At 45.6% G+C, this 24,217-nt stretch overlaps 1 protein-coding gene across 2 annotated transcripts in view; it reads left to right on the top strand.

Annotated features, from left to right (window-relative positions):
* Positions 1–24,217, top strand: part of LOC145337459 (arginyl-tRNA--protein transferase 1-like) — a 62,309-nt gene that overhangs the window by 32,176 nt on the left and 5,916 nt on the right. For both annotated transcript variants that reach the window (XM_080182238.1, XM_080182239.1), the window contains exons 6-11: positions 3,364–3,689; positions 8,542–8,670; positions 10,380–10,412; positions 13,391–13,572; positions 15,547–15,646; positions 20,726–20,846. In XM_080182238.1, the coding sequence (XP_080038364.1) occupies positions 3,364–3,689; positions 8,542–8,670; positions 10,380–10,412; positions 13,391–13,572; positions 15,547–15,646; positions 20,726–20,846 (891 nt within the window). The remainder of the gene's footprint in view (positions 1–3,363; positions 3,690–8,541; positions 8,671–10,379; positions 10,413–13,390; positions 13,573–15,546; positions 15,647–20,725; positions 20,847–24,217) is intronic.

The following is a 24,217-nucleotide window of genomic DNA, read 5'->3' as shown; positions in this document are numbered from 1 at the left end:
TTCAGACTCTCAGAGAAAAGCTTTTATAGATGGGGGTCAGTTGAATAACTTCAACTTTCAGGGGATAGTTTAAAGGAGATGTGAGAGGCAAGCTTTTTTTTACACAGAGGGAGGTATGTAGTTAGAATGTGCTGTCAGAGGAGGTGGTGGAAGCAGATACAACAACAGTGACTAAGGCATCTTGATAGATACATGAATTGCCAAGGAGTAGGCAAGAGGGCGGCACGGTAGCACAGTGGTTAGCACTGCTGCTTCACAGCTCCTGGATCCTGGGTTCGATTCCCAGCTCAGGTCGCTGTCTGTGTGGAGTTTGCACATTCTCCTCGTGTCTGCATGGGACAGTGCATCTGTAGGGAGATGGGGATAGGGCCTGGGTGGGATTGTGTTTGGTATAGACTCGATGGGCCGAAGGGCCAGTTTCTGCACTGTAGTGTTCTATGAATAGAGGGATACTGATTGTGTAGAGGCAAAAGATCTTTGGTTTAAAAAGGTGTGTGTTAGCACAGGTTTGGTGGGCCGAAGGGACTGTTCCGCTGCTCTACTGCACTTTAAGATTGATACATTCTGATACGGAAAGGAGTATTAAGGAGATTATGGAACAAAGTGGGTGTAAATAGTTACACAAACTCCCACTTGTTACACACTTTGGTTTCTCAATGAAGTACTTAATGATGCAATTATATACATTGCATTACAGGGATGATTTATTGGTTTGCAATGTAAGTGGAATTTTAATTCAATTTTTCCCTTTAGATATCCTGTTACCTTTTGAATTTGTTTCTCTATGTTTGTTGTAACCTGAGTGTTATAGGATTGTGTTTCTTAGACTATATATGAATTCTTCAATGTCGGATGCTTTGTAATTCAGATTCCAGGCTGCAAGCCTGCTTCTGGAATAAAATACTATTATTAATTAAAATACACTGAACATTGGAATGCGTGTTTGAGGAGCGGAATAACCTCCTCCTTCCTCTATTAAAACCTCAAGATGGGAAATTTGAAATGAATTTGGCATTTTAAAGCTTTGATCATCCTTCATTTTAGGAGGGAACCCCAGAGCGTCTTGCTGGGTAAACTCAGGGGCAGCACTGTGTCACAGTGGTTAGCACTGCTGCCTCACAGCGCCAGGGACACAGGATCGATTCCTGGCTGTGGAGCTTGCATGTTCTCTCCATGTCTGCATGGGTTTCCTCCTCATGCTCTGGTTTCCTCCGAGATGTGCAGGTTAGGTGGATTTGCCATGCTAAATTGCTGCTTGGAGCCAGGGGAACAAGCTAGGGCAAATGCATGGGGTTACGGGAATGAGGCCTAGGTGGGATTGTGGTGGGTGCAGACGCGATGGGCCAAATGGCCTCTTTCTGCCTCATAGGATTCTATGAATCAAATGAACCACACAGACCAGAATCAACTCTCTGTCTCACCTAGAATAGATCATAGAACCTTACAGTGCAGAAAGAGGCCCTTCGGCCCATCGAGTCTACACCGAACACAATCCCACCCAGGCCCTACCCCCATATCCCTACACATTATATCCACTAATCCCTCTAACCTACGCATCCCTGGACACTAAGGGGCAATTTCTTAGCACGGCCAATCAACCTAACCTGCACATCTTTGGACTGTGGGAGGAAACCGGAGCACCCGGAGGAAACCCACACAGACACGAGGAGAATGTGCAAACTCCACACAGACAGTGACCCGAGCCGGGAATCGAACCCAGGACCCTGGAGCTGTGAAGCAGCAGTGCTAACCACTGTGCTACCGTGCCGCCCCCAAACCTGAGTTAAGCAGATTTCAATCACAGTAGCAGTGTCCAGTGGCACCAGTGTTCAGGGAAGGTGGGGGACATTGTACACGGCTCTGCTTCTTCATCGCTGTTCAGTGACCCATGCTGAGAAGCAGATTAGTGGAGTGAGGGCAGGAAGGGGCTCAGTTGTAGCATCTCCCAAAGTCAAATAGCTGACTCGGACATGAAGCATAGTTGACTTGTGTGAATATGCAGCAACTGTGGAAAGTTTTAAAGTTTATTTATTAGTGTCACAAGTAGGCTTACATTAACACCGCAATGAAGTTACTGTGAAAACGCCCTAGTCGCCACACTCTGGCACCTGTTCAGGTACGCTGAGGGAAAATTTAGCACGGCCAACGCACCTAGCCAGCAGGTCTTTCTGACTGTGGGAGGAAACCGGAGCACCCAGAGGAAACCCACGCAGACACGTGGAGAATGTGCAAACTCTGCACAGACAGTGACCCAAGCTGGGAATTGAACCTGGGTCCCTGGCGCTATGAGGCAACAGTGCCACTCCAGCATGGGCCCCAGCATGAGGCAGTGCCTTTGGGAGAAGAGAGGAGGATGAGAGAGAAGGACATTGGGCAGAAGCTAAATAATTAACCCTTCTTCCTCGATAGCAAATGGTCAGGGCAGCGTGTTCTGTTAAAGGAGTGTTGTGCTGGAAGGGGAGAGAATTTTCCGGAAGATTTGTTCATAGAGGAATCTAAGACAAGGAAGGCATCATTTAATCCATAGAAGCATAGAACCATAGAATACTACAGCACAGAAACAGGCCTTTTGGCCCTTCTTGTCTGTGCCAAACCATTTTTCTGCCTAGTCCCACTGACCTGCACCTGGATCATATCCCTCCACACCCCTCCCATCCATGTACCTGTCCAAGTTTATCTTAAATGTTAAAAGTGAGCCGACATTTACCACTGATTCCACACTCCCACCACTCTCTGCGTGAAGAATCCCTACGAAAAGAATCCATTGTCATAGATATCCTACGATTTTACATGTCCAATTTATTTTCAGACATTCTGCACTAATTTTTTGTGGCATTGAATGTAATTGAGACAGTGTGCACGATGTCACTTGACTGACACTGGCACTGCAGAAAGAGAGCGTGGAGTTCATGCTTAAGCAAATAGACCGCGACGCGGTGGCACTGCACCATGCAGCACCACAACAGCAAGGGTTCAATCCCCAGTTTGTGCAGAATTTGTCCTTACTCAGCCAAGGCAGCATTTGGTCTCAGTGGCTTTAGTTGTTGAAGGGCCGCGGTTATCAACTCTGATCAATGTTGTGTGACTCACACTGGATAGTGCTTACTTATTGAGGATTGGACTCGGTTTGCTTGTGATGCCCCAAAGAGGCGAATAGCCTTGTAACATTGTTTTGGTTTGAATATAAAGAATGGCCTCTCACTGAGAGATTGGAGTGTCACTCAAGTCCAAGGTCCTGTTCCTCAGCAAGGGAAGAGGGAATAGCAAAGTTGTCTTGTGAATTGTGTTAATGTGCATCGTGACTGCGGTAACTTGTCTTCTCCAAGCTTTTAAATGAGCGACTTTCTTTCTCTCTCTTCCCAGTTGAAGGTGCGGATTCCCAAATCCACACCTGCCGCAAAAGCAAAGAGAGCCGGAAGGAATCGCTACAGAGTCCCGAGAGGGGACAGCAGGCGGAGCTGGAATCCACCCAGTCGGAACTGGTGGGACTGACGGAGCAAAAGGCCCCAGGTCAGGAAGCTGCTCCTTTGCCAAGTCCCCAGCCATCCTTGTCACAAACCGCCACGAGCACTGTGCACCCATCTCCCATCCCACCTCCACTCCATTCCAAGTCTGAGCCTAGCCGTGCTAGATCACTAGAGGAACTCATAGTGGAGAACACACCCGTCACATCATTGCACCAGCTGGAGGTAAGAATCTGTACACCAGCCTCCCTTGAGCAGGGGAAACAACCGCTTTGTTTGTTTATACACAGAGAGCATCCAAAGATACAATTCCTCACTCACTGCTATTTGCAATTCAGAGCAGTGTTCAGTGAGATGGACGCACCATGGGCTAGATGTTGCCTCTGTGTGTCAGTGTCAAGTGGATGGTAGGGTGGGTTAGGTTGATTGGCCGTGCTAAATTGACCCTAGTGTCAGGGGGATTATTAGGGTAAATGAGGGTTATGGGAATAGGGTCTGGGTGGGATTGTGGTTAGTACAGACTCGATGGACCAAATGGCCTCCTTCTGTACAGTGGAGATTCTATGAAATCAGCTGCCCTCTCCATGTTTATTTGTTTGAAGTTAAGGAGAGAGATATCAGACTTGCTGCAGGCTTGCTCTGACCTACTTCACACCATCTGGGCAGTCATCAGCTTCTGTGCTCTCCCTGTTTATAGGTAAAATACGGAGGAGAAATACTCTTAAAGGCAATATTTTAAAGATGAACATTGGGAGAAGAACAATATTTAAGAAGATGGGGAGAGGCAGAGAAATGGGGAGCGAGTAGTTAGCTCTGCTACTCACTTTGTGATGGATCAAATGCTTCCATTTAGTGTTGGAACTTCCTCTGAACTCTCCTTCTGTGGCTATAGTCAGTACGTAGTTTGCTTGCTGTGTACCGTTAAGATCAGTGTGTGTAGATGAGACACACTGAGCTGTTCAGTAAGAGATGGGAGCAAAGGAACTAACCATGTAAATATTCTTCAGATGTGAGACTGGACAGTGTCGATGTTATTTGACCGGTGGGGTCTGTGGAGCTGAGTTTAGTCCCGATCTGACTTTCGTGGGTTGGCAGTTGGCCAGGCATTTATTGCCCATCTCTAGTTGCCCTTTGCAGGGCAGTTGAAGGTCAACCACATCGTTGTGGCTCTGGAGTCACATGTAGGCCAGACTAAGTAACGACAGCAGGTTTCCTTCCCTAAAGGATATGAGGTAGAGAGATTCTTCCCGCTTAGAAAAGATAGCAGGACTAGAGGGCACAGCCTCAAGATAAGGGGGCGGGGGGGGGCGCAGTTTAGATCGGAGTTGAGGAGGAACTTTTCACTCAAAGGGTGGTGAATCTCTGGAATTCTCTGCCCATTGAAGTGGTGGAGGCTACCTCGCTGAATATATTTAAGTCACGGGTAGATAGGTTTCTGATAGACAAGGGAATTAAGGGTTATGGGGAGAAAGCGGGAAAGTGGAACTGATCCACTTCAGATCAGCCATGATTTATTGAATGGCGGGGCAGGCTCAAAGGGCTCGATGGCCTACTCCTACTCCTATTTCTTATGTTCTTATAAGTGAACCAGATGTGTTTTTCCAACAATTGGCACTGGTTTCATGGTCATCAGTAGATTCTTAATTCCAGATTTATTTTTATTGAATTCATATTCCACCATCTGCTATGGCAGGATTCGAACCTGGATCCCCAGAACTTTAGTTGAGTTTTTGGATTAATAGTCTTTAACAATAATACCATGAGGCCATCACCTCCCCAACTCCAGTAGAAGGTGCTTGATGGCCAACAGGAGTGGGAATCCCAGGACCATATCCTTTCCCCTCTCCGAGCAGGACCACTGGAGCCAGTTGTGGTGCCCACACCACAGTGCCCCAGTTAAGACCAGCTGTCCGAATACATGCCAGGAACTGAACTCAGGATCTACTGGCCTGTGAGGATCCATGCCTCACACGTTTTGATGCATTTATCTGCTGAGCCATTGGGCCCATCCGTTTCTTTCCATGTCCTTTTAAGAAGTAAATAAATTCTGAGACACAAATGAAGAATCTCAACTGTATAATTGGGGTATAGTCTCTTAGCTAGTGTTTTGGGGCATATCTTTACATTGTCCGTGTGAAACTTCATTACATTTTCATACGTTGAATGTTCTCATCAATTGGAAAAACTAATCAGTTCAAACTGACCAGTTACCAGCCTGTTAGCCTAGGCCCAATCATCAGCCTAGAGAAGGAAAGTGTCACCAAGTTGACACTTCTCCATCATTAATCTGTTCACTGTTGGCTGGTTTGGGTTTCATCAGGGCCACTCCAGCTCCAGATCTCATTAAAGCCTTGCTTTAAACATGGACAACGGTCACATTCAAAAGTTGAGGTGAAAGTGATTGTCCACGGCATCAGCGGAGCATTTGACTTGAGTGTGGCATCAAGGAGCCCGAGCAAAACTGAATCCAGTGGTGATGGTGGAAAAACGCCCAGGCTAACTTCTTTCCTCCCGAACCCACGGATTGTAGGATGCCAACCCCACCCAGTCTGACTTATCACGAACCAGTGGCTGGAGTTGAGCCCTAAAGAAATGAAGAGAGTTGATCTTTTGGAGGCTAAATACCTCAGTTGTAGAATGGCACGGCACGGTGGCACAGTGGTTAGCGCTACTGCCTCGCAGCGCCAGGGACCCAGGTTCAATTCCAGCCTTGGGTCACTGTCTGTGTGGGGTCTGCATGTTCTCCCCATGTCTGCGTGGGTTTCCTCCATGTGCTCCGGTTTCCTTCCACACTCCAAAGATGTGCAGGTTAGGTTGATTGGCCTTGCTAAATTGATCCTTAGTGTCTGGGGGATAAGCAGAGTAAATATGTAGGGTTACAGGAATAGGGCCTGTGTGGGATTGTGGTTGGTGCAGACTCAATGGGTCAAATGGTCTCCTTCTGCACTGTGGGAATTCTATGAACATTGCTGCAGGATTTTCTCAGGACAACTATCCTTAGTTAGTGCTCAATCCCAAATATCTTCCGTTGTTTCATCAATGACTTTCCCTCCATCGTAATGTGGGAAAGTTCATTGATGTTTGCAGTGTTAGAGTTCCTGAGATAAAGGAGTAGACCGTTCCTGCTTGGTCAACATCCAGCCCTGGATTGATAGGTGGCAGGTTACACACCACACGAATTTCAGACTGTATTCTCCCAATCAGAGAATGCCTGACCACCTCTCCATGATATTCAATGGCATTGCCATCACCAAGTTCCCTACCAACAACATCCTGGCCAGGATGGGAGGGTGGGGAGAAACGCTATTAACCAGGAGCTCAAATAGCCCACCTTCAAAAACACCCCGGCTACCAGAACTGGGAATTCTGTGTTGAGCAACTCACCTAGAACCGTGGAAAATTACAGCTCAGAAACAGGCCTTTTGGCCCTTGTCTGTGCTGAACCATTTTTTGCCTAGCCCCACTGACCTGCACTTGGACCATATCCCTCCACACCCCTCTCATCCATGAACCTGTCCAAGCTTTTCTTAAATGTTAAAAGTGACCCAGCATTTACCACTTTATCCGGCAGCTCATTCCACACTCCCACCACTCTCTGTGTGAAGAATCCCCCCCTAATATTCCCTTTAAACTTTTCTCCTTTCACCCTTAACCCATGCCCTCTGGGTTTTTTTCTCCCCTAAATCCCAAAGCCCCTCCACCTCCTGCAAGCTTGGGGAGGGGTTAAGATGTTGCTTTATTTAAAATTCCAGTGAAAAATAATCTCAAGTCTTCCGTATATATCTGGAATCGCAGTGAATGGTAATTCTTCATGTTTAGTCGACACAGCCATAGGTTTCTGATAAATTCGGAAGAGATATATCAGTGGAATTGTATCTATTTAACATTTTAATGGGCAGCAAATACTGGTGAGAGTCGTTTGTGTGTGTGTTACATTCCAGGTTGTGGTTTGTTACTGAGGACATCCCTGAGTGAGTTTTTGCGAGGATTTTTAATGTGATGATTCATTAGGATCCGCAGAAGGTAATAATCCCATCCGGTGGAGAATTTCAGAACAGGGTTAGGGTTAAAGTTAGGGTTAGGTTGTTGAGGAGTGAGACCCTGGAGTGATTCTCCACACAGAGGAGGGAGGAATTCTCTTCCTCAAAGGACTCTGGATGTTGGGAGAGAATAGAAGTATTTAGGGACTGAAATTGTAATTTGTTTTCTCAGAAAAGGACATCTTTCTTCATTCAAGGGATGTGGGTGTTACTGGTAAGGCCAGTGTTTATAGCTCATCCCTAATTGCCCCTGAGAAGGTGGTGGTGAGCCGCTGCCTTGAACCACTGCAGTACCTGTGGTGTAGGTACAACCACTATGCTGATAGGAAGGGAGTGCCAGGATTTCAACCCAGCGACAGTGAAGGAAAAGTGATATGTTTCCAAATGCAGACACCATGGGGTTTCATTCAGGCACATGGATCTACACCACGTAGGCTGCAATAGTTCAGGAAGGTTACTCATCATCACCATCTCCAGAGCAATGAGGGATGGAGTTGAGGTACGTTTCATTGTTGTGATATCATTTGAAGGGAATTTGCAAATGAGAAAGTAACCAGGATGTAGAGCAGCATGTAAATCAAAGCAAACCCAATAAACCAAACCTATGTCTAATTTACCAATCCTGTGTGATTGGGAAGTTTCTGTAAATGTCACATGGTGGCAGGGATGGGATTCGAAGGTAAAACACAAGATGGCTCAGCTGACATCTATTCTATGGATTCAGCATCTTTTATTCAAAAGGGCAGCACAGATACAATTCTTGCACCCACATCACACACTACTGGCTGCCGATCACATGTTGCTCTACACCCTGGCTACTTATTTGCATATTCCCTTAAAGTGATATCACATCAGTTGTGATCTAATGAAGTGTCTGAACACTTTAGCAAGAATGAATGGTCTATGCGTGCACCAATGTTCGTGAGTTCCTAGACTGGGGAGGGAGAGAGTGGTGGGGAATTGATCAGGCTGATACTGTTTGCTCTCCTGTAGTATTTGCATTCTGAAGAGTCTTTCTTTCCCCCTCCCACTCTCAGGTGAAGCTGCTGAGACTCTCTCCACCCAGCCCTGAGCTACAGGCCACATTTGGTGAATCATACAAGGTCTACAGGCGCTACCAAATGCACGTGCACAAAGACACTGAAGTGATGGCCTCAGAGGCGGAGGTACCACCTGGACTGATACGTTAAATCTGTGTAGCGATATCTAACAGTCAGAGATCAGATTTTTATTTGATATACCCAGAGTCTGCTTTGGCAGTGGGGGTGCCTCCACTAGCAGGTAACAGAAAGTCGGAGGCTGCTCTGTTAACAGGCAAGATTCTTTTCAAAGAATACTTACCATACAGAAAGAGGCCATTCAGCCCATTCAATCTGCATTGACCCTCTGCAACAGCATCCCACCTAGACCATCCCCTCCATCCTATCGCCACAGCCTCACACATTTACCATGGCTAATCCACCTAACCTTCATACCTTTGGACACTGAGATGCAATTTACCATGGTCGATCCTCCTAATCGGCACATCTTTGGACTGTGGGAGGAAACCGGAGCACCCGGAGAAAATAAAAATGACCCCCAAGTGGTCAGAGAATTACGCAGACATTTCAAATATAGCTTGCACCAGGTAGCAGATAATCTCCTGAGAGTTACCATTTACAGAGTCGACAAACCTTTATGTGATATTTGTTTGTGAGATGAAATTGAAATGTGAAGCTCTTTACTGGAAAGAGTAAAAATGGCCACAAGTTGGGACTGATGGTTTGAAATTCATTCTGGTCTTTATTTAATCACTGTAGACTACTTTTCAACTCCATCTGAACCCAGTAAATAAACCAACACCGAGTCTCAATTGAAAGCAAATTGCAGTGGATGTGGAATCTGAAACCAAAAGAGAAAATGCTGGAAAATTTTAGCAGGTCTGGCAGCATCTGAGGAGAGGAAAGAGCTGACATTTCGAGTTCAGCTGACCCTTTGTCAGAGCTATCTGGACTCGAAACATCAGCTCTTTTATCTCCTTTCAGATGTTGCCAGACCTGCTGAGATTTTCCAGCATTTTCTCTTTTGGTACCAAGTTTCAGTTATTTGTACACATTGTGAAGAGCGAGTTACAAGATAATACACAGGAAGCACTTTCAGATAATGAATATGAGCTTTTGAGATATGAAAGCAGGATTATTAAACAATAATTCCATGGGTAGTGAAGAGTTTATCTGAATTTTGTATTTAGTTTGAAAGTAACCGCTGGAAGAAATGAAGAGATGATGTGTTAAAAGTCATACAGGTTTATCTAATCACCCAAAATGAGACTGACTTCTCACTATTGATAAGAATTAACCTTATGGAGAATAAGGTCATCAGTTCCACAAAATTCAAGAGTTGGTTAGCACCATTCCACCAATTTTGTTCTCAAGTGTTTTAGTTGGTTGGACTTAGATTTATACAGCATTTCTTGCAATCTCTGGACAGAAGCTCATTTCTGCTAGCCCTGACCCGGAAGTGATTGATGTTGACTTTGGAGGCCCAAAATAGAAATTGTTCCTTTGCCTAGCTTGCCTGTGTTGAGCAGAAAGTTCACAAAAAAACCCCAAAACCATGTGCTTCTTGGTGTGTGAGAGGGTAACGTTTCAGGACCAGATCTCACAGGAAGCGTGGCTTGACAGGAGTGCAAAATTCAGAATCAGATCCAAAGGTCAGCACCCTGAGATTCGGGCAGAATGGCCTTCAAGGCTGGGCATCTGTTTGGTGGTTCTGTTTTTGGAAGCGTCTGGAAAGGGCCACACAGTACTAGGTGAACTCAGTGTTTTAGCGGAAATGCAATATCTTCCAACAATGGACAGCTTTATCTGACTGTGTGTCATTTTGTGTCTTGCAGTACAGAAGGTTTTTCTGCAGTACTCCTCTCGTGGTGAGTAGATCCCAGTATCTGCACTGGTGCTTCCTCCTTTATTTTGTTGACCCTCTTAATGTTCAGTTAAAGGGCAAGATACTCAAACTGAAGTCTAATACAATGTATTCTTTATTAGTAATCCTTAATTCTTTGATAAGTGCACAATGAACACATGACTTTAATATGGCTTCCATTACATCGTAACCTCATGACTAGAATCTAGATGTATGATGAACTGACCAGGTTTACTCCAATGAGTGGGGGTTTTCTCTGAGTTCTGAACTCGGGGTCCTCTCTTCGTGACGATGGGTCATGAATCTTCTCCGTTGGATGTCTCCAGTGTCCTTTTTTTTATATTTTCTTCAATCTTCCAGAATGTTCAGTGATACATCCCTTGTTCAAAACCCTCATTTGTCCAAGGGTCGTGTAAATAGGAGACATCTATTTCCCTTGTTCTTCTTATTATGACCATTACGGCTCCCAAGGTTGAGTGCTTGGTTAACAGTCTCTAGTTTTATTGCTTCCTTTTACATCAAGCTTTCCTGGCGTTTTTTCATAGAATCCATAGAATAGAATCACTACAGTGCAGAAAGAGGCCATTCAGCCCATCGAGTCTGCACTGACCACAATCCCACCCAGGCCTTATTCCCATAACCCCACATATTTACCCTGCTAATCCCGTGGCACGAGGGTCAATTTAGCCTGCCCAATCAACCTAAACCCCCATATCTTTGGAGTGTGGGAGGAAACCGGAGCACCTGGAGGAAACCCACGCAGACACGGGGAGAACGTGCAAATTCCACACAGACAGTGACCCAAGCCGGGAAATGAACCCGGGACCCTGGCGCTGTGAGGCAGCAGTGTTTGCCACCGTGGTTAACATAATCTCCCATCATCCTTGTCAAGCTTCTACTGTTAACCATGGAGCCACAGTTACCCATAAGGTCACAATTTGATCGCTGTTATGGACAGAGAACCCTCAGCAAATGCCTGGGGTTAGTTAGCTGCCTGTCAATAATTTCCTTTTCGCTGACATGCATGGGAACATACCAGTTGTGGGTTATGGGAGAAAATGGAAGACTCCAATGACCAATTGGAAACTAATGAAACAAAGAAGGAAGACTTGCATTTATATAGCACCGTCCAGGAATGCTAAAGTGTTTTCCAGTCAATGAAATATTTGTGAAGTGTAACTGTGGTAATGTAAGAAACATGGAAGCAAATTTTCCACAGTTCCCATAAACAGTATTAACTAGATCGTGGCTTTTTTGTTTAATGATTTTGGTTGAGATATTAATATTGGCCGGGTCTCTGGGGAAACCTCCTCTGCCCACCTTCAGATAATGTCATGGAACTTCTTATACCCACCCAAGAGGGTGGAAGACAGTATATCCCCAGCCAACCAGCACCCCCTCCACACTCACCTGAAAGATCAGCCTGGATTCTGTGCTCAGGTCTCCAGTGTGGCTCTTGAGCACGGAACCTGCTGACACATGGGGCGGCACGGTAACACAGTGGTTAGCCCTGCTGTCTCACGGCGCCAGGGACCCGGGTTCAATTCCGGCCTCGGGGGTCACTGTCTGTATAGAGTTTGCACATTCTCCCCATGTCTGCGTGGGTTTCCTCCAGGTGCTCTGGTTTCCTCCCAGACTCCAAATGTATGCGGGTTTGGTGGATTGGCCATGCTAAATTGCCCCTTAGAGTCAAGGGGGATTAGCAGGATAAACATATGAGATTACAGGGGTAGGGCCTGGGTGGCATTGTTGTCGGGGCAAGCTTGATGGGCTAAATGGCCTCCTTCTGCACTGTAATGATTCTATAATTCTAAAAGTGTCACCAACTGAGCCAGAATTGACTGACTGAGAGGAGAAAAGGTTGTCATTTATCCCATAAGAAAACTCACTCACCAGAAATGTACACTGGACAACTTGTAGCTGTTGATTACTTGATAAGGTCAATGGTGAAACTAAGTACTAGGCAGAGCAAACGTCCCAATGGTAAAATCTCCAGACAGCACATTTATAATTGGAAAATTAGCCTGTTAAACTAACCCATATCTTGGCTGATTTGGGAGGATTTAGCAGAGAGATTTAGAGGGATCCTCGCTCTTCATCTTACCTTCGCCACAGCAGAGTATCAGCCCTCCTGTTTCAGAACCCATGTCCTCCAAATAGCAGAGCAAAATACAAATCTATATTTTGGATAAAAGAACTCAGTCTGCAGGACCTGTGGATTAAAGGGGGTGGTGGGGAGGGGATGTTCTGGTGAAATAAATAGTCTATATTTTACAATACAATTCATACAGCAGATAGATGAGCGATTAATGGTGGACAGAGATTGCTATTCAATGTGTAATTATGTAGAAGTTTACAGCACAGGAAAAGGCCATTCAGCCCAGCAAGTCTATCCCATGATTATGCTCCACACCAGCCTTCCCCGCAAACTGTGTGCAGTAAGGGAATGCTCCTTTATTTTTACAATTCAGCAGCAGTGATAAGTCCAGCCTTATTTTCATCATTTTATGGGTGGTGCAGTGGTTAGCAGTGCTGCTTCACAGCACGAGGGACCCAGGTTCGATTCCCGGCTTGGGTGACTTGACTGTGTGGAGTTTGCACGTTCTCCCTGTCTGCACGGACTTCCTCCGGATGCTCCGGTTTCCTCTCACACTCCAAAGACGTGCTAGGTTGATTGGCCATGCTAAATTGCCCTTTAGTATCAGGGAGACTAGCAGGATAAATGTATATGGTTGTGGGGATAGGGCCTGGGTGGGATTGCGGTTAGTGCAGACTTGATGGGCTGAATGGTCCCCTTCTGCACTGTATGGATTCGGTAATTCTATTCCCCAATTCCTAATATTGCTTAACCCGTTCTCAGTGTCTGCTTTGATGGAGGAGGGGTTGGAGTTTATCATGACACGGGTTCAGGAATGATGTGTGGTTAGTGTCCCATTTGCTTTTTGACCACTCTGAGTTTTCTTTCCTTTGTCTCACGGATAGGGGGAGGACCCAGCAGACGGCCCAGACACTGGCTATGGTTCCTTCATCGAACAGTTCCTACTGGATGGCAAAATTATAGCTCTTGGCCTGTTGGATATCCTACCAGAAGGAATTAACTCCCAGTACCTGTGCTATGATCCAGATTACTCCTTCCTCTCATTGGGAGTCTATTCTGCACTCAGGTACGATTGTTCTGCACTCGGGTACGATCGGAAGAACAGAGAATTCATTTACAGGGAGATATATGCATCTCTCATAGGCATAAGAGTAAATTTTACAATTTAGTGGGTGGGATTTTCTGGCCCTTCCTCCTTCGAGATCTTCCAGTCCCACCAGCATGATCTTCCAGACCCACCAAAGCTGACCCACCCTCAGTGGTGGGGTTTCCAGTGGTGGAGAGGGTAAGCAACATAAATCACCATTGATTTTGGCGTGTCTGGAAAATCCCGCTGGTAGCCAATGGCAAGTCATCTTCGCTGCTGGAGATCCTGCCATGGGCAGGGGCTGGAAAATCCTGGCCAATAATTAATATCTAGGAACTTTGGAAGTGCATGATCCCAATTCACAACCATTCATGTTAATGAACAGAGACTCACACAAGCTGACAACCTGCCAATCTGGCCTTCAAACCTTGATTCTCAATCTGTGCTTCTGTTCTACAAGCTGCCGACTGATTGAGTTAACCGGGTTTTAATTCCAAGATGTTGGCACTTTCCAGCCGTGGCTCCTTGGGGAGTGTTCTTGTCTCGGAGTCTGCAGATCCAGAGTTCAAGGTCCACTCTAGAGACTTGAGTGCAAAATCAAGGCTGTGACACTGGTGCAGTGCTAGGGGAGTGCTTCGCAGTGATACAGTGCTTAGCACTGCTGCGTCAGGTTCAGTTCCAGCCCTGCGTCACTGTCTGTGTGGAGTTTGCACATTCTCCCCATGTCTGCGTGGGTTTCCACCGGGTGCTCTGGTTTCCTCCCCCAGTTCAAAGATGTGCATGTTAGGTGGATTGGCCATGCTAAATTGCCCCTTAGTGTCCCAGAATGTGTAGGTTATGGGGATTAGCCATGGTTAAGAGGATAGAGCGGAGGGGAGGGCCAGCCTGGGTGGGGTGCTCTTTTGGAGAGTTGCTGCAGACCCGATGGGCTGGATGGGATTCTATGGTTCACTGTTGGATATGGAGAGTGAAAATAGAGCTAATGTTATGAGGGTGGCAGGGTGGCACTGCTGCCTCACTGTGCCAGGGAATCAGGTTCAATTCTGGCCTCGGGTCACTGTCTAAGTGGAGTTTACACATTCTCCCCATGTCTGTGTGGGTTTCCTCCAGGTGCTCTGGTTTCCTTCCACAGTCCAAAAGATGTGCGGGGGTTAGGTCGATTGGCCATGCTAAATTGCCCCTTGGTGTCAGGGGATTAGCAGGGTACATACACGGGGTGGGGCCTGAGTGGGATTGTTGTCAGGGTAGGCTCAATGGGCCGAATGGCCTCCATCCACACTGTAGGGATTCTATGAGTCTGGAGATATCTCCTCTATTCTCATGAAGTTGGTGGGAAAGCAAGTCTGAATATAAAATGAGGGATTTGATTTACAACAAAAAACCAGAAAATGCTGGAAAACCTCAGCAGGTCTGACAGCACCTGGAGAGAGAGAATAGAGCCAACGCTTCGAGTCTGGATGACCCTTCATTAGAACTCTGAAGAAGGATCATCCAGTCTCGAAATGTTGGCTCTATTCTCTCTCCTCAGATGCTGTCAGACCTGCAGAGATTTTCCAGCATTTTCTGTTTTTGTTTCCAATTCCAGCCTTCACAGCTTTTATCTTAGAAATTTAAGTTATGCTCATGCAAACATTCTTTGTTCATGTACAATTGTTGATAACAGCAAAGGGAAGATTTCCTGCTTGTAATTTGTAATTTAAATTTTAAATGTGCTCTTTTGTAATCTATTTCCCAGGGTGGAAATGATTCTTTGTGTTAGTGAGCCAATGTAATGCAAGCTCTGCCCTGCTCCTCACCTCCCGAGTGTGTCTAAACAGGCAGGGCTGGATGAGAGTGGGGAGGGGGGTGCGTTACTCTGCATTTCACTGAAGCTACATCTCCTGGGTGGAGGCAGGGGAGTGAGAGTCTTTCCTGATGCAGTCTATGTGTGACATTATACCTCCTATCTTTTAGGGAAATAGCACTAACTCAAAGGCTGAATGAGAAGGTTCCAAGAATGAAGTATTATTATCTGGGCCCTTACGTGCACTCCTGCATTAAAGTGAAATATAAGGTAAGCACAGAGAGGAAACCTTGCCAAAGGTTTACTCTGAGAATTTCACTGTAAGGTAAGAATTTCAGACAGTGACGGAAAGGGAAAGTCCCCTGTGGTCCATCCAGCCTGTCCCATCCAATTGTGATCCCTTGTCTGTTACAATATAAGACCCTGCATCACATCATGTGATCTCCTGGGAGAAAGCGGGGAAATTAGATCAAAATACCAGGCCAGTTTATGAGAAAAATTCTGGGAAATTCCTCTCCCATCCCATCCTTCGTCTCGGAGATTACCTTGACCCTGACAGTTCTCTGCAGTAGCTACCTCTCTGGATTTCTATCCCAGGTACAAACTGGTCTGGCTCTTGTTCAAAATAATTCAGTGAATTGGTGTCTGCTGCCTGTCCCAGAGGTTCAGCATTCACTGGTGGAATTTCCCCAGCGAGCAAAAACTCGTAGACAGAAACATTCATTCACTGCCGTAGATCGACGCGTGGTATCAGGTGAGAAGTTTGACACAGATCGATTAGATATCCACCTAGATTTGTCAACTTGAAATTGGGATCCATGGTTCTACCCGGATGATTCGGCAGAAACAAACTGTCAGCATGGACATCCCTTCATCATCATCTCAACCTCAGCGTCCAGTGATGTTTTTGGCTTGCTTTGATAGCAACGCTAACATACCTCCCCTATAGGGCACAGAGTATGAGCTCATACTTTGAATTCCCACACTATAGAATCCATGGAGTGCAGAAAGAGGTCATTCAGCCCATCACTCTGCACTGACCCTTCTAAAAGTATCCCGTACAGGCCCTTCTGCCTGCTCTATCCCAACAACCCTAAGCATTTACCATGCCTGTGGATTTAGCTCGCATAATTTGGGGGAATCATCAAGTAATCCATTTGATTAGCAAAGTCAACAGAGTCCTGGAAACAACTTGCCGTGCATGACCAGGCTAACCTTTAACCATATTTGCTTGGTTCGGATGGACAGCTACTATATCTGAACTTGCTCTACACTGTTAACCACGTGTGCATCATGTATCCGTACAAGTAACGAGCTCTTGGATTGTCCTAAAGTCAAACTAGTTCACCCAATATCTGGTAGGAGACCTGCAGTCCTCACCCAATCAGTCAGGTCTATATGTGACTCCCAGCCCAAACCAACCTAGCTGACCTTTAACTGCTCTGTTGTGTGAAACGACTAGCAGTGCTCAAGAAGAGGACCCACCACCATTTCTTAGGACAGCAGGGGATGGACAATAAATGTCAGCCTTGCCAGAGAAGCCTACATCCCCAGAGTTAGTTAAAAAAGACGGAGATAAACTTGCCTGCTATTCAACAAGACTTCCTGGTGTCTCTGCCTTGTACAATACAGCTGCCAGGTCACAGTCCGTCCTGAACGCTTGTTTAAAACCCCTTCAGGTGACCACATGCTTCTCATTTTCTCCAATGACTCTTGGATAGAAACATTCATTCATTATATTACTGGAGAGTGAGGCATGGTGTCAGCTGCAAAGGTTGACACAGATTGACTGGATTTAGAATGTTTTATATTAGTGTAAGTAGTGTCAATGAAGTTCCTCGGCCTATCATCCAGATTCTAACCTGTTCAACATATTGATTAATTAATTAGTTCTATTCCACTTGTATCTGCTTTGTTTGCCTCTAGTTAGAGTCATAGAGGTTTACAGCATAGAAACAGGCCCTTCAGCCCAACTTGTCCATACCACCCCTTTTTTTAAAACCCTTAAACTAATCCCAATTGCCTGCATTTGGCCCATATCCCTCTATACCCATCCTACCCATGTAACTGTCTAAGCGCTTTGTAAAAGATAAAATTGTACCTGCCTCTACTACTACCTCTGGCAGCTTGTTCCAGATACTCACCACCCTCTGTGAAAAAATTGCCCCTTTGGACACTTTTGTATCTCTCCCGTCTCACCTTAAATCTATGCCCTCTAGTTTTAGACTCACCTACCTTTGGGAAAAGATATTGACTATCCAGCTGATCTGTGCCCCTCATTATTTTATAGACCTCTATGAGATCACTTCTCAGCCTCCTACGCTCCAGAGAATAAAGTCCCAGTATATCCAGCCTCTCCTTATAACGCAATCTATCAAGTCCCAGTAGCATACTAGTAAATCTTTTCTGCACTCTTTCTAGTTTAATAATATCTTTTCTATAATAGGGTGACCAGAATTGCACACAGTATTCCAGGTGTGACCTTGCCAATATCTCGTACAACTTCAACAAGATATTCCAATTTTTGTATTCAATGTTCTGACCAGTGAAACCAAGCATGCCGAATGCCTTCTTCACCACTCTATCCACCTGTGACTCCACTTTCAAGGAGCTATGAACATGTACCCCTAGATCTCTTTGTTCTATAACTCTCCTCAACGCCCTACCATTAACTGAGTAAGTCCTGCCCTGGTTCAATCTACCAAAATGCATTACCTCACATTTGTCTAAATTAAATTTCATCTGCCATTCGTCAGCCCACTGACCCAATTGATCAAGATCCTGTTGCAATTGGAGATAACATTCTTCACTGTCCACTATGCCACCACTCTTAGTGTCATCTGCAAACTTACTAACCATGCCTCCTATATTCTCAACCAAATCATTAATATAAATGACAAATAACCCAGCACTAATCCCTGAGGCACACCACTGGTCACAGGGTTCCAGTTTGAAAAACAACTCTCTACAGCCATCATCTGACTTCTGTCAAGAAGCCAATTTTGTGTCCATTTAGATATCTCACCCTGGATCCCGTGAGATTTAACTTTATGCAGCAACCCTACCATGCGGTACCTTGTCAAAGGCCTTGCTAAAGTCCATGTAGACAACATCAACTGCACTGCCCTCATCTCACCTACTTTCTTGGTTACCCCTTCATTGTTCTAAAGCAATAGAGCCAGCAGGGACAGGGTTGACTAGTAAAGGGTGATTAGCGCTGCTGCCTCACAATGCCAGGGAACCAGGTTCAATTCCGGTCTTGGGTGACTGTCTGTGTGGAGTTTGCATGTTCTCCCTGTATCTGCGTGGGTTTCCTCCGGTTTCCTCCCACAGTCCAGAGATAAGAACATAAGAACATAAGAAATAGGAGCAGGAGTAGGCCATCTAGCCCTTCGAGCCTGCCCCGCCATTCAATAAGATCATGGCTGATCTGTCGCTGCTCAGTTCCACTTTCCCGCCCTCTCCCCATAACCCTTAATCCCCTCGCTTATCAAAAACCCATCAACCCGCGTCTTAAAAATATTTAGCAAGGCAGCCTCCACCACTTCAATGGGCAGAGAATTCCAGAGATTCACCACCCTTTGAGTGAAGAAGTTCCTCCTCAACTCCGTTCTAAACCGCCCCCCTTTTATCTTGAGGCTGTGCCCCCTAGTCCTACTGTCTTTTTTGAGTGGGAAGAGTCTCTCCCCCTCTATCCTATCCATCCCATTCATCATCTTATACGTCTCAATGAGATCTCCCCTCATTCGAGTACAAGCCCAGTTTATTCAGCCTCTCCTCATAGCTCAACCCCCTCAACTCCGGTATCAGCCTAGTAAACCTCCTCTGCACTCCCTCCAAGGCCAAAATATCTTTGCGCAGGTGCGGCGCCCAAAACTGCACACAGTACTCCAGCTGCGGCCTCACCAATGCCCTATACAGCTGCAGCAAGACCTCCCTACTTTTATATTCAATCCCCCTCGCTATGAAGGCCAGCATCCCATTCGCCTTCCTGACCACCTGCTGCACCTGCAAGCTGCGTTTTTGCGACTCAGGCACAAGGACCCCGAGGTCCCTCTGCACCGTCGCCTGCTGCAGTTTTTCACCCCGTAAGTAATAGTCCTTCCTACCATTCTTCCTACCAAAGTGGACCACCTCACACTTGCCAACATTAAATTCCATTTGCCATTTCCTGGCCCATTCGCCCAGCCTATCTAGATCCTTCTGCAGACTCTCCACACCCTCCGCACAATTTGCCATTCCCCCAGTCTTGGTGTCATCAGCAAATTTCGACACCCTACACTCGGTTCCCTCCTCCAGATCATCTATATAAATGGTAAAAAGCTGAGGCCCCAGCACCGACCCCTGGGGCACTCCACTAGTCACCATCTGCCAATCCGAATAGCACCCGTTGACCCCCACTCTCTGCCTCCTATTTGACAACCAATCCTCTATCCACGCTAACACCCTACCCCCAACTCCATGTCCCTCGACCTTCTGCAATAACCTCTTGTGAGGTACTTTGTCAAACGCCTTCTGAAAATATGTGCAGGTTAGGTTGATTGACCATGCTAAATTGCCCCTTAGTGTCAGAGGGACTAGCAGGGTAAATACATGGGGCTACGGGTATAGGGCCTGAATGGGATTGTTGTCGGTGCAGACTCAATGGGCTGAATGGCCTCCTTCTGCACTGTAGGGATTCTATGATGACTAAATGACATTATCTGGCATTTCTGTAAAATATTGTTTGTGCTAATGGATGTTATAATGTTACGAGGTCTCTTTGCTCGATAATTATCTAACCCATAATATCAATGCAATCCATCTCCCTGTGGTGTCACTGCTGTTTATACAGTTTTACTGGCAAATTTGGCATTGAATTGTCCTCTGTAGCCCTCGAGTGCAAGGGTTTGGTAGATACAGTTGTTTATTGTGAACTTGGATGCATTAATGATGGTTTGTCTGAGTTTGTTTTAACTGGAATGGGTCTTGACTTGTTTGAAAGGAAACTTCTTTGTTCAATTAAATGATTATAAAGGATGTGGACTTGGAACAGTCAGTATCTGCTGCTCTCTTTAAGTCTTTAGATTTTCCTTTATACCAAGCAGCCTGCTTAGTAACCCGGGTGACATTGTGGAGCTCCAGGTTGTGCGCTTAGAGCCAGGGACTGCGATCACTGTCTCTTTAGCATGTGTTTGTACTGCGCGCCCATTCTTGTTCTGGGTTTAAACACCAACGTTTTGCATCTGTCTGAGGTGACTGGAATAGGATCTGATTCAACAAGACTTTTGGTTACTTCTTACTCCACACACAATTTATAGAGGCCTTTGCTCTGCATCTATTGAGTTGACCCTGTGTTTTCCATTGTAGCTTCTGTACCAGCCAACGGAACTGCTGTGTCCTGTGACTGGGCACTGGGTACCTGTGGAACAATGTTTGCCAAAGCTGGATATAAGCAAATACTCCAGGCTTTATGATGGCGAAGAAACAGGTAGGTACCAATTGCTATTACCTTCAAATCTTGTGTAAGGTTCGTACTTCCTAACCACGAGCCTTCATTCTGCTGCAAATAGTTTAAAAATGCTGCTGGGTGTATACAGGAAGGGAGCGTTCATTTGATGATTAGGTGAGACACGCTGTGTTTGCAGTCGGACGGTCTAAGAGGGGGAGTACTCCGTGCCCACCATCACAGTTAAGGCCTGTGTAGATGCTGCAGAGGTCTAGGAGGTACAATCACCCCAGGAAATGACATTTTGATTTAATTTATTAAGTTTCCTTTTGACATTTTATTTTTGTTGCAGTGCCCCACCAGAGGTTGTCAACACTTTCAGCTGTATTTTTTTTTACTGATTATTGTTTTCATAGAATCATACAATCCCTACAGTGCACAAGGAGGCCATTCAGCCCATCGAGTCTATACTGACTCTCTAACAGAGCATCCCACCCAGACCCTATTCCCGTAACCCTATGTATTTATCCTGCTAATCCCCCTCACCAACATATCTTGTGATAATAAGGGGCAATTTAGCACAGTCAATCCACCTAACCTACATAACTCTGGAATATGGGAGGAAACCAGAGCATCCGGGAAAAACCCATGCAGACACTGGGAGAACGTGCAAACTCCACACAGATGCCCAAGGCTGGTGATTGAACCCAGACCCCTCGCACTGAGAGACAGTAGCGTTAACCACTGTGCCACCGCACTGTCCATAAAAAAGTGTATAGACACCTTTCCATAACCTGTGTGCACCACTGTGGTTGGAGTCTTCATCAATCCCAGAAACATTAAAACAAACTTGAATTAAAGTAATGCATTTTCTGTTACAGTGCCCCTATAATTTGATAAGTAATTAATTTGTTTATTTTGTTGTAATACTCAGAGTATAAGAATGGCCTCCTTCTGAGGCAGTACAATTTTGTCTTTTAAAAAGCATTTAGACAGTTACATGGGTAAGATGGGTATAGAGGGATATGGGCAAAATATGGGCAATTGGGACCAGCTTAGGGGTTTAGCAAAAAAGGGCTGCATGGACAAGTTGGGCTGAAGGGCCTGTTTCCAAGCTGTAAACCACTTTGATTCTATGACTCCACAGAAAGACACCTAGACCACCCCCCACTAGTGGCTCACTTGGTAGTGTATTGTTCTGTGAGCAGGGTTAAGAACACAAGGGTTCAGATGGGGTGGGATGGGAGTGGCATTGATGTGGATTGAAATTTAGCTGTGGCTGAGTTAGTAACACTCTTGCCTCTGAGTTATAAGATTCTCAGTTCAGGTCCCACTCCAGAGCTTGAGCACGAATCAAGGCTGATACTCTAGGAGGGTTTAGTAAAGATTGAGCCTCCAATCTTTCTCATTGTAGAGTTCTCCAATCTTTCTCATCGTAGGGCATTAGAAAACCTGATAATAGAGGCCAGATGCAGATATAAAGCATAAAAGCAACTGTTACTGAGTAACTTAATCACAAAGATTAAAAAATATATTTGCAGAATAGTATCACAATTGCTCCATATCAGTGGGTCACTTTATATGACTTAAGGTAACCTTTTAACTGTCTTCCTATTAATAATCCTTCCTAGGATTATTAGAGACAGGATTTATAGTTATTTGGAGAGTAATGAATTGATTAGAGACAGTCAGCATGGTTTTGTAGCGGGTAGGTCGTGCCTTACTAACCTTATCGAGTTCTTTGAGAAAGTGACCAAAGAGGTGGATAGGGGTAAGGCAGTTGACGTGGTGTATATGGATTTTAGTAAGGCGTTTGATAAGGTTCACCATGGTAGGCTTCTGCAGAAAATGCAGATGTATGGGATTGGGGGTGATCTAGGTAATTGGATCAGGAATTGGCTAGCAGATAGGAGACAGAGGGTGGTGGTTGATGGTAAATATTCGTCATGGAGTTCGGTTACGAGTGGTGTGCCTCAGGGATCTGTTTTGGGGCCACTGCTGTTTGTAATTTTTATTAATGATCTGGATGAGGGTATAGTTGGGTGGATTAGTAAGTTTGCTGATGACACCAAAGTCGGAGGTGTGGTAGATTGTGAGGAAGGGTGTCATAGTTTGCAGGGTGACTTAGAAAGGTTGCAGAGCTGGGCCGCGAGGTGGCGGATGGAGTTTAATGTGGAGAAGTGTGAGGTAATTCATTTCGGTAGGAATAACAGATGTGTTGAGTATAGGGCTAACGGGAGGACTTTGAATAGTGTGGAGGAGCAGAGGGATCTAGGTGTATGTGTACATAGATCCCTGAAAGTTGGGAATCAAGTGGATAAGGTTGTTAAGAAGGCATACGGTGTCTTGGCGTTTATTGGTAGGGGGATTGAATTTAGGAGTCGCAGCGTCATGATGCAACTGTACACAACTCTGGTGCGGCCGCACTTGGAGTATTGTGTGCAGTTCTGGTCCCCACATTACAGGAAGGATGTAGAGGCTTTGGAGAGGGTGCAGAGGAGGTTTACCAGGATGTTGCCTGGTATGGAGGGGAGATCCTATGAGGAGAGACTGAGAGATTTGGGGTTGTTTTCGCTGGAAAGAAGGCGGCTAAGAGGGGACCTTATTGAAACATATAAGATGATTAGAGGTTTAGACAGGGTGGATAGTGATAGCCTTTTTCCTAGGATGGAGAAAGCTAGCACGAGGGGGCACGGCTTTAAATTAAGGGGGGGTAGTTATAGGACTGATGTCAGGGGTAGGTTCTTTACCCAGAGGGTGGTGAGGGACTGGAATGCCCTGCCAGCTGCAGTTGTAAATGCGCCTAGTTTGGGGGCGTTTAAGAGATCTGTGGATAGGTTTATGGACGAAATGGGATTGGTTTAGATTAGTGGGTTAGTGTTGTTTTTTTTTAAATGCTGGTCGGCGCAACATCGTGGACCGAAGGGCCTGTTCTGCGCTGTAATGTTCTATGTTCTATGTTCCTACTCTTAACTTTCCAAACCTGGCGAATGTTTGAACTTGTAGCAGAATCCTGATCAATAGGCTCAAAAACCCACCAAGATCGGACATGAATTGTGGGTTTGAGAGATTGAGTGATTACTGAGATCATCAAACAAACTGTTTAGTCTTTTGGAGATGGACTTCAGTGTCGAGCCTGTTGGTATTACAGCTGCCCTGCACCTCGTGTTCGTTCTTCCAAAGAAAAAAATTGATAAACCTGGCCTTTCCAAACCCATTAGGAAAATGGCCAGGAATGTCAAAATGTGACCAGACACCGCCCTGTGACTGAAGGTTTTGATTTAGTCTCCCTGCCACTGAGTTACTGCTGTTAGTTTGGCGTTTAGCTGTGAAGGGAATAAAACCAGGTTGCTGGTAATTATGGAATTGCAATTTCATTCATCATTGGACCAATTATTGATGCTAGTGACCAT

This window comes from Carcharhinus amblyrhynchos, unplaced genomic scaffold, assembly GCF_965287045.1.
Source record: "Carcharhinus amblyrhynchos unplaced genomic scaffold, sCarAmb.v2.hapA scaffold_49, whole genome shotgun sequence".
Classification (NCBI taxonomy): Eukaryota; Metazoa; Chordata; class Chondrichthyes; order Carcharhiniformes; family Carcharhinidae; genus Carcharhinus; species Carcharhinus amblyrhynchos.
Note: the sequence above shows the minus strand (reverse complement) of the source record. Positions and strands in the feature narration are given on the sequence as shown.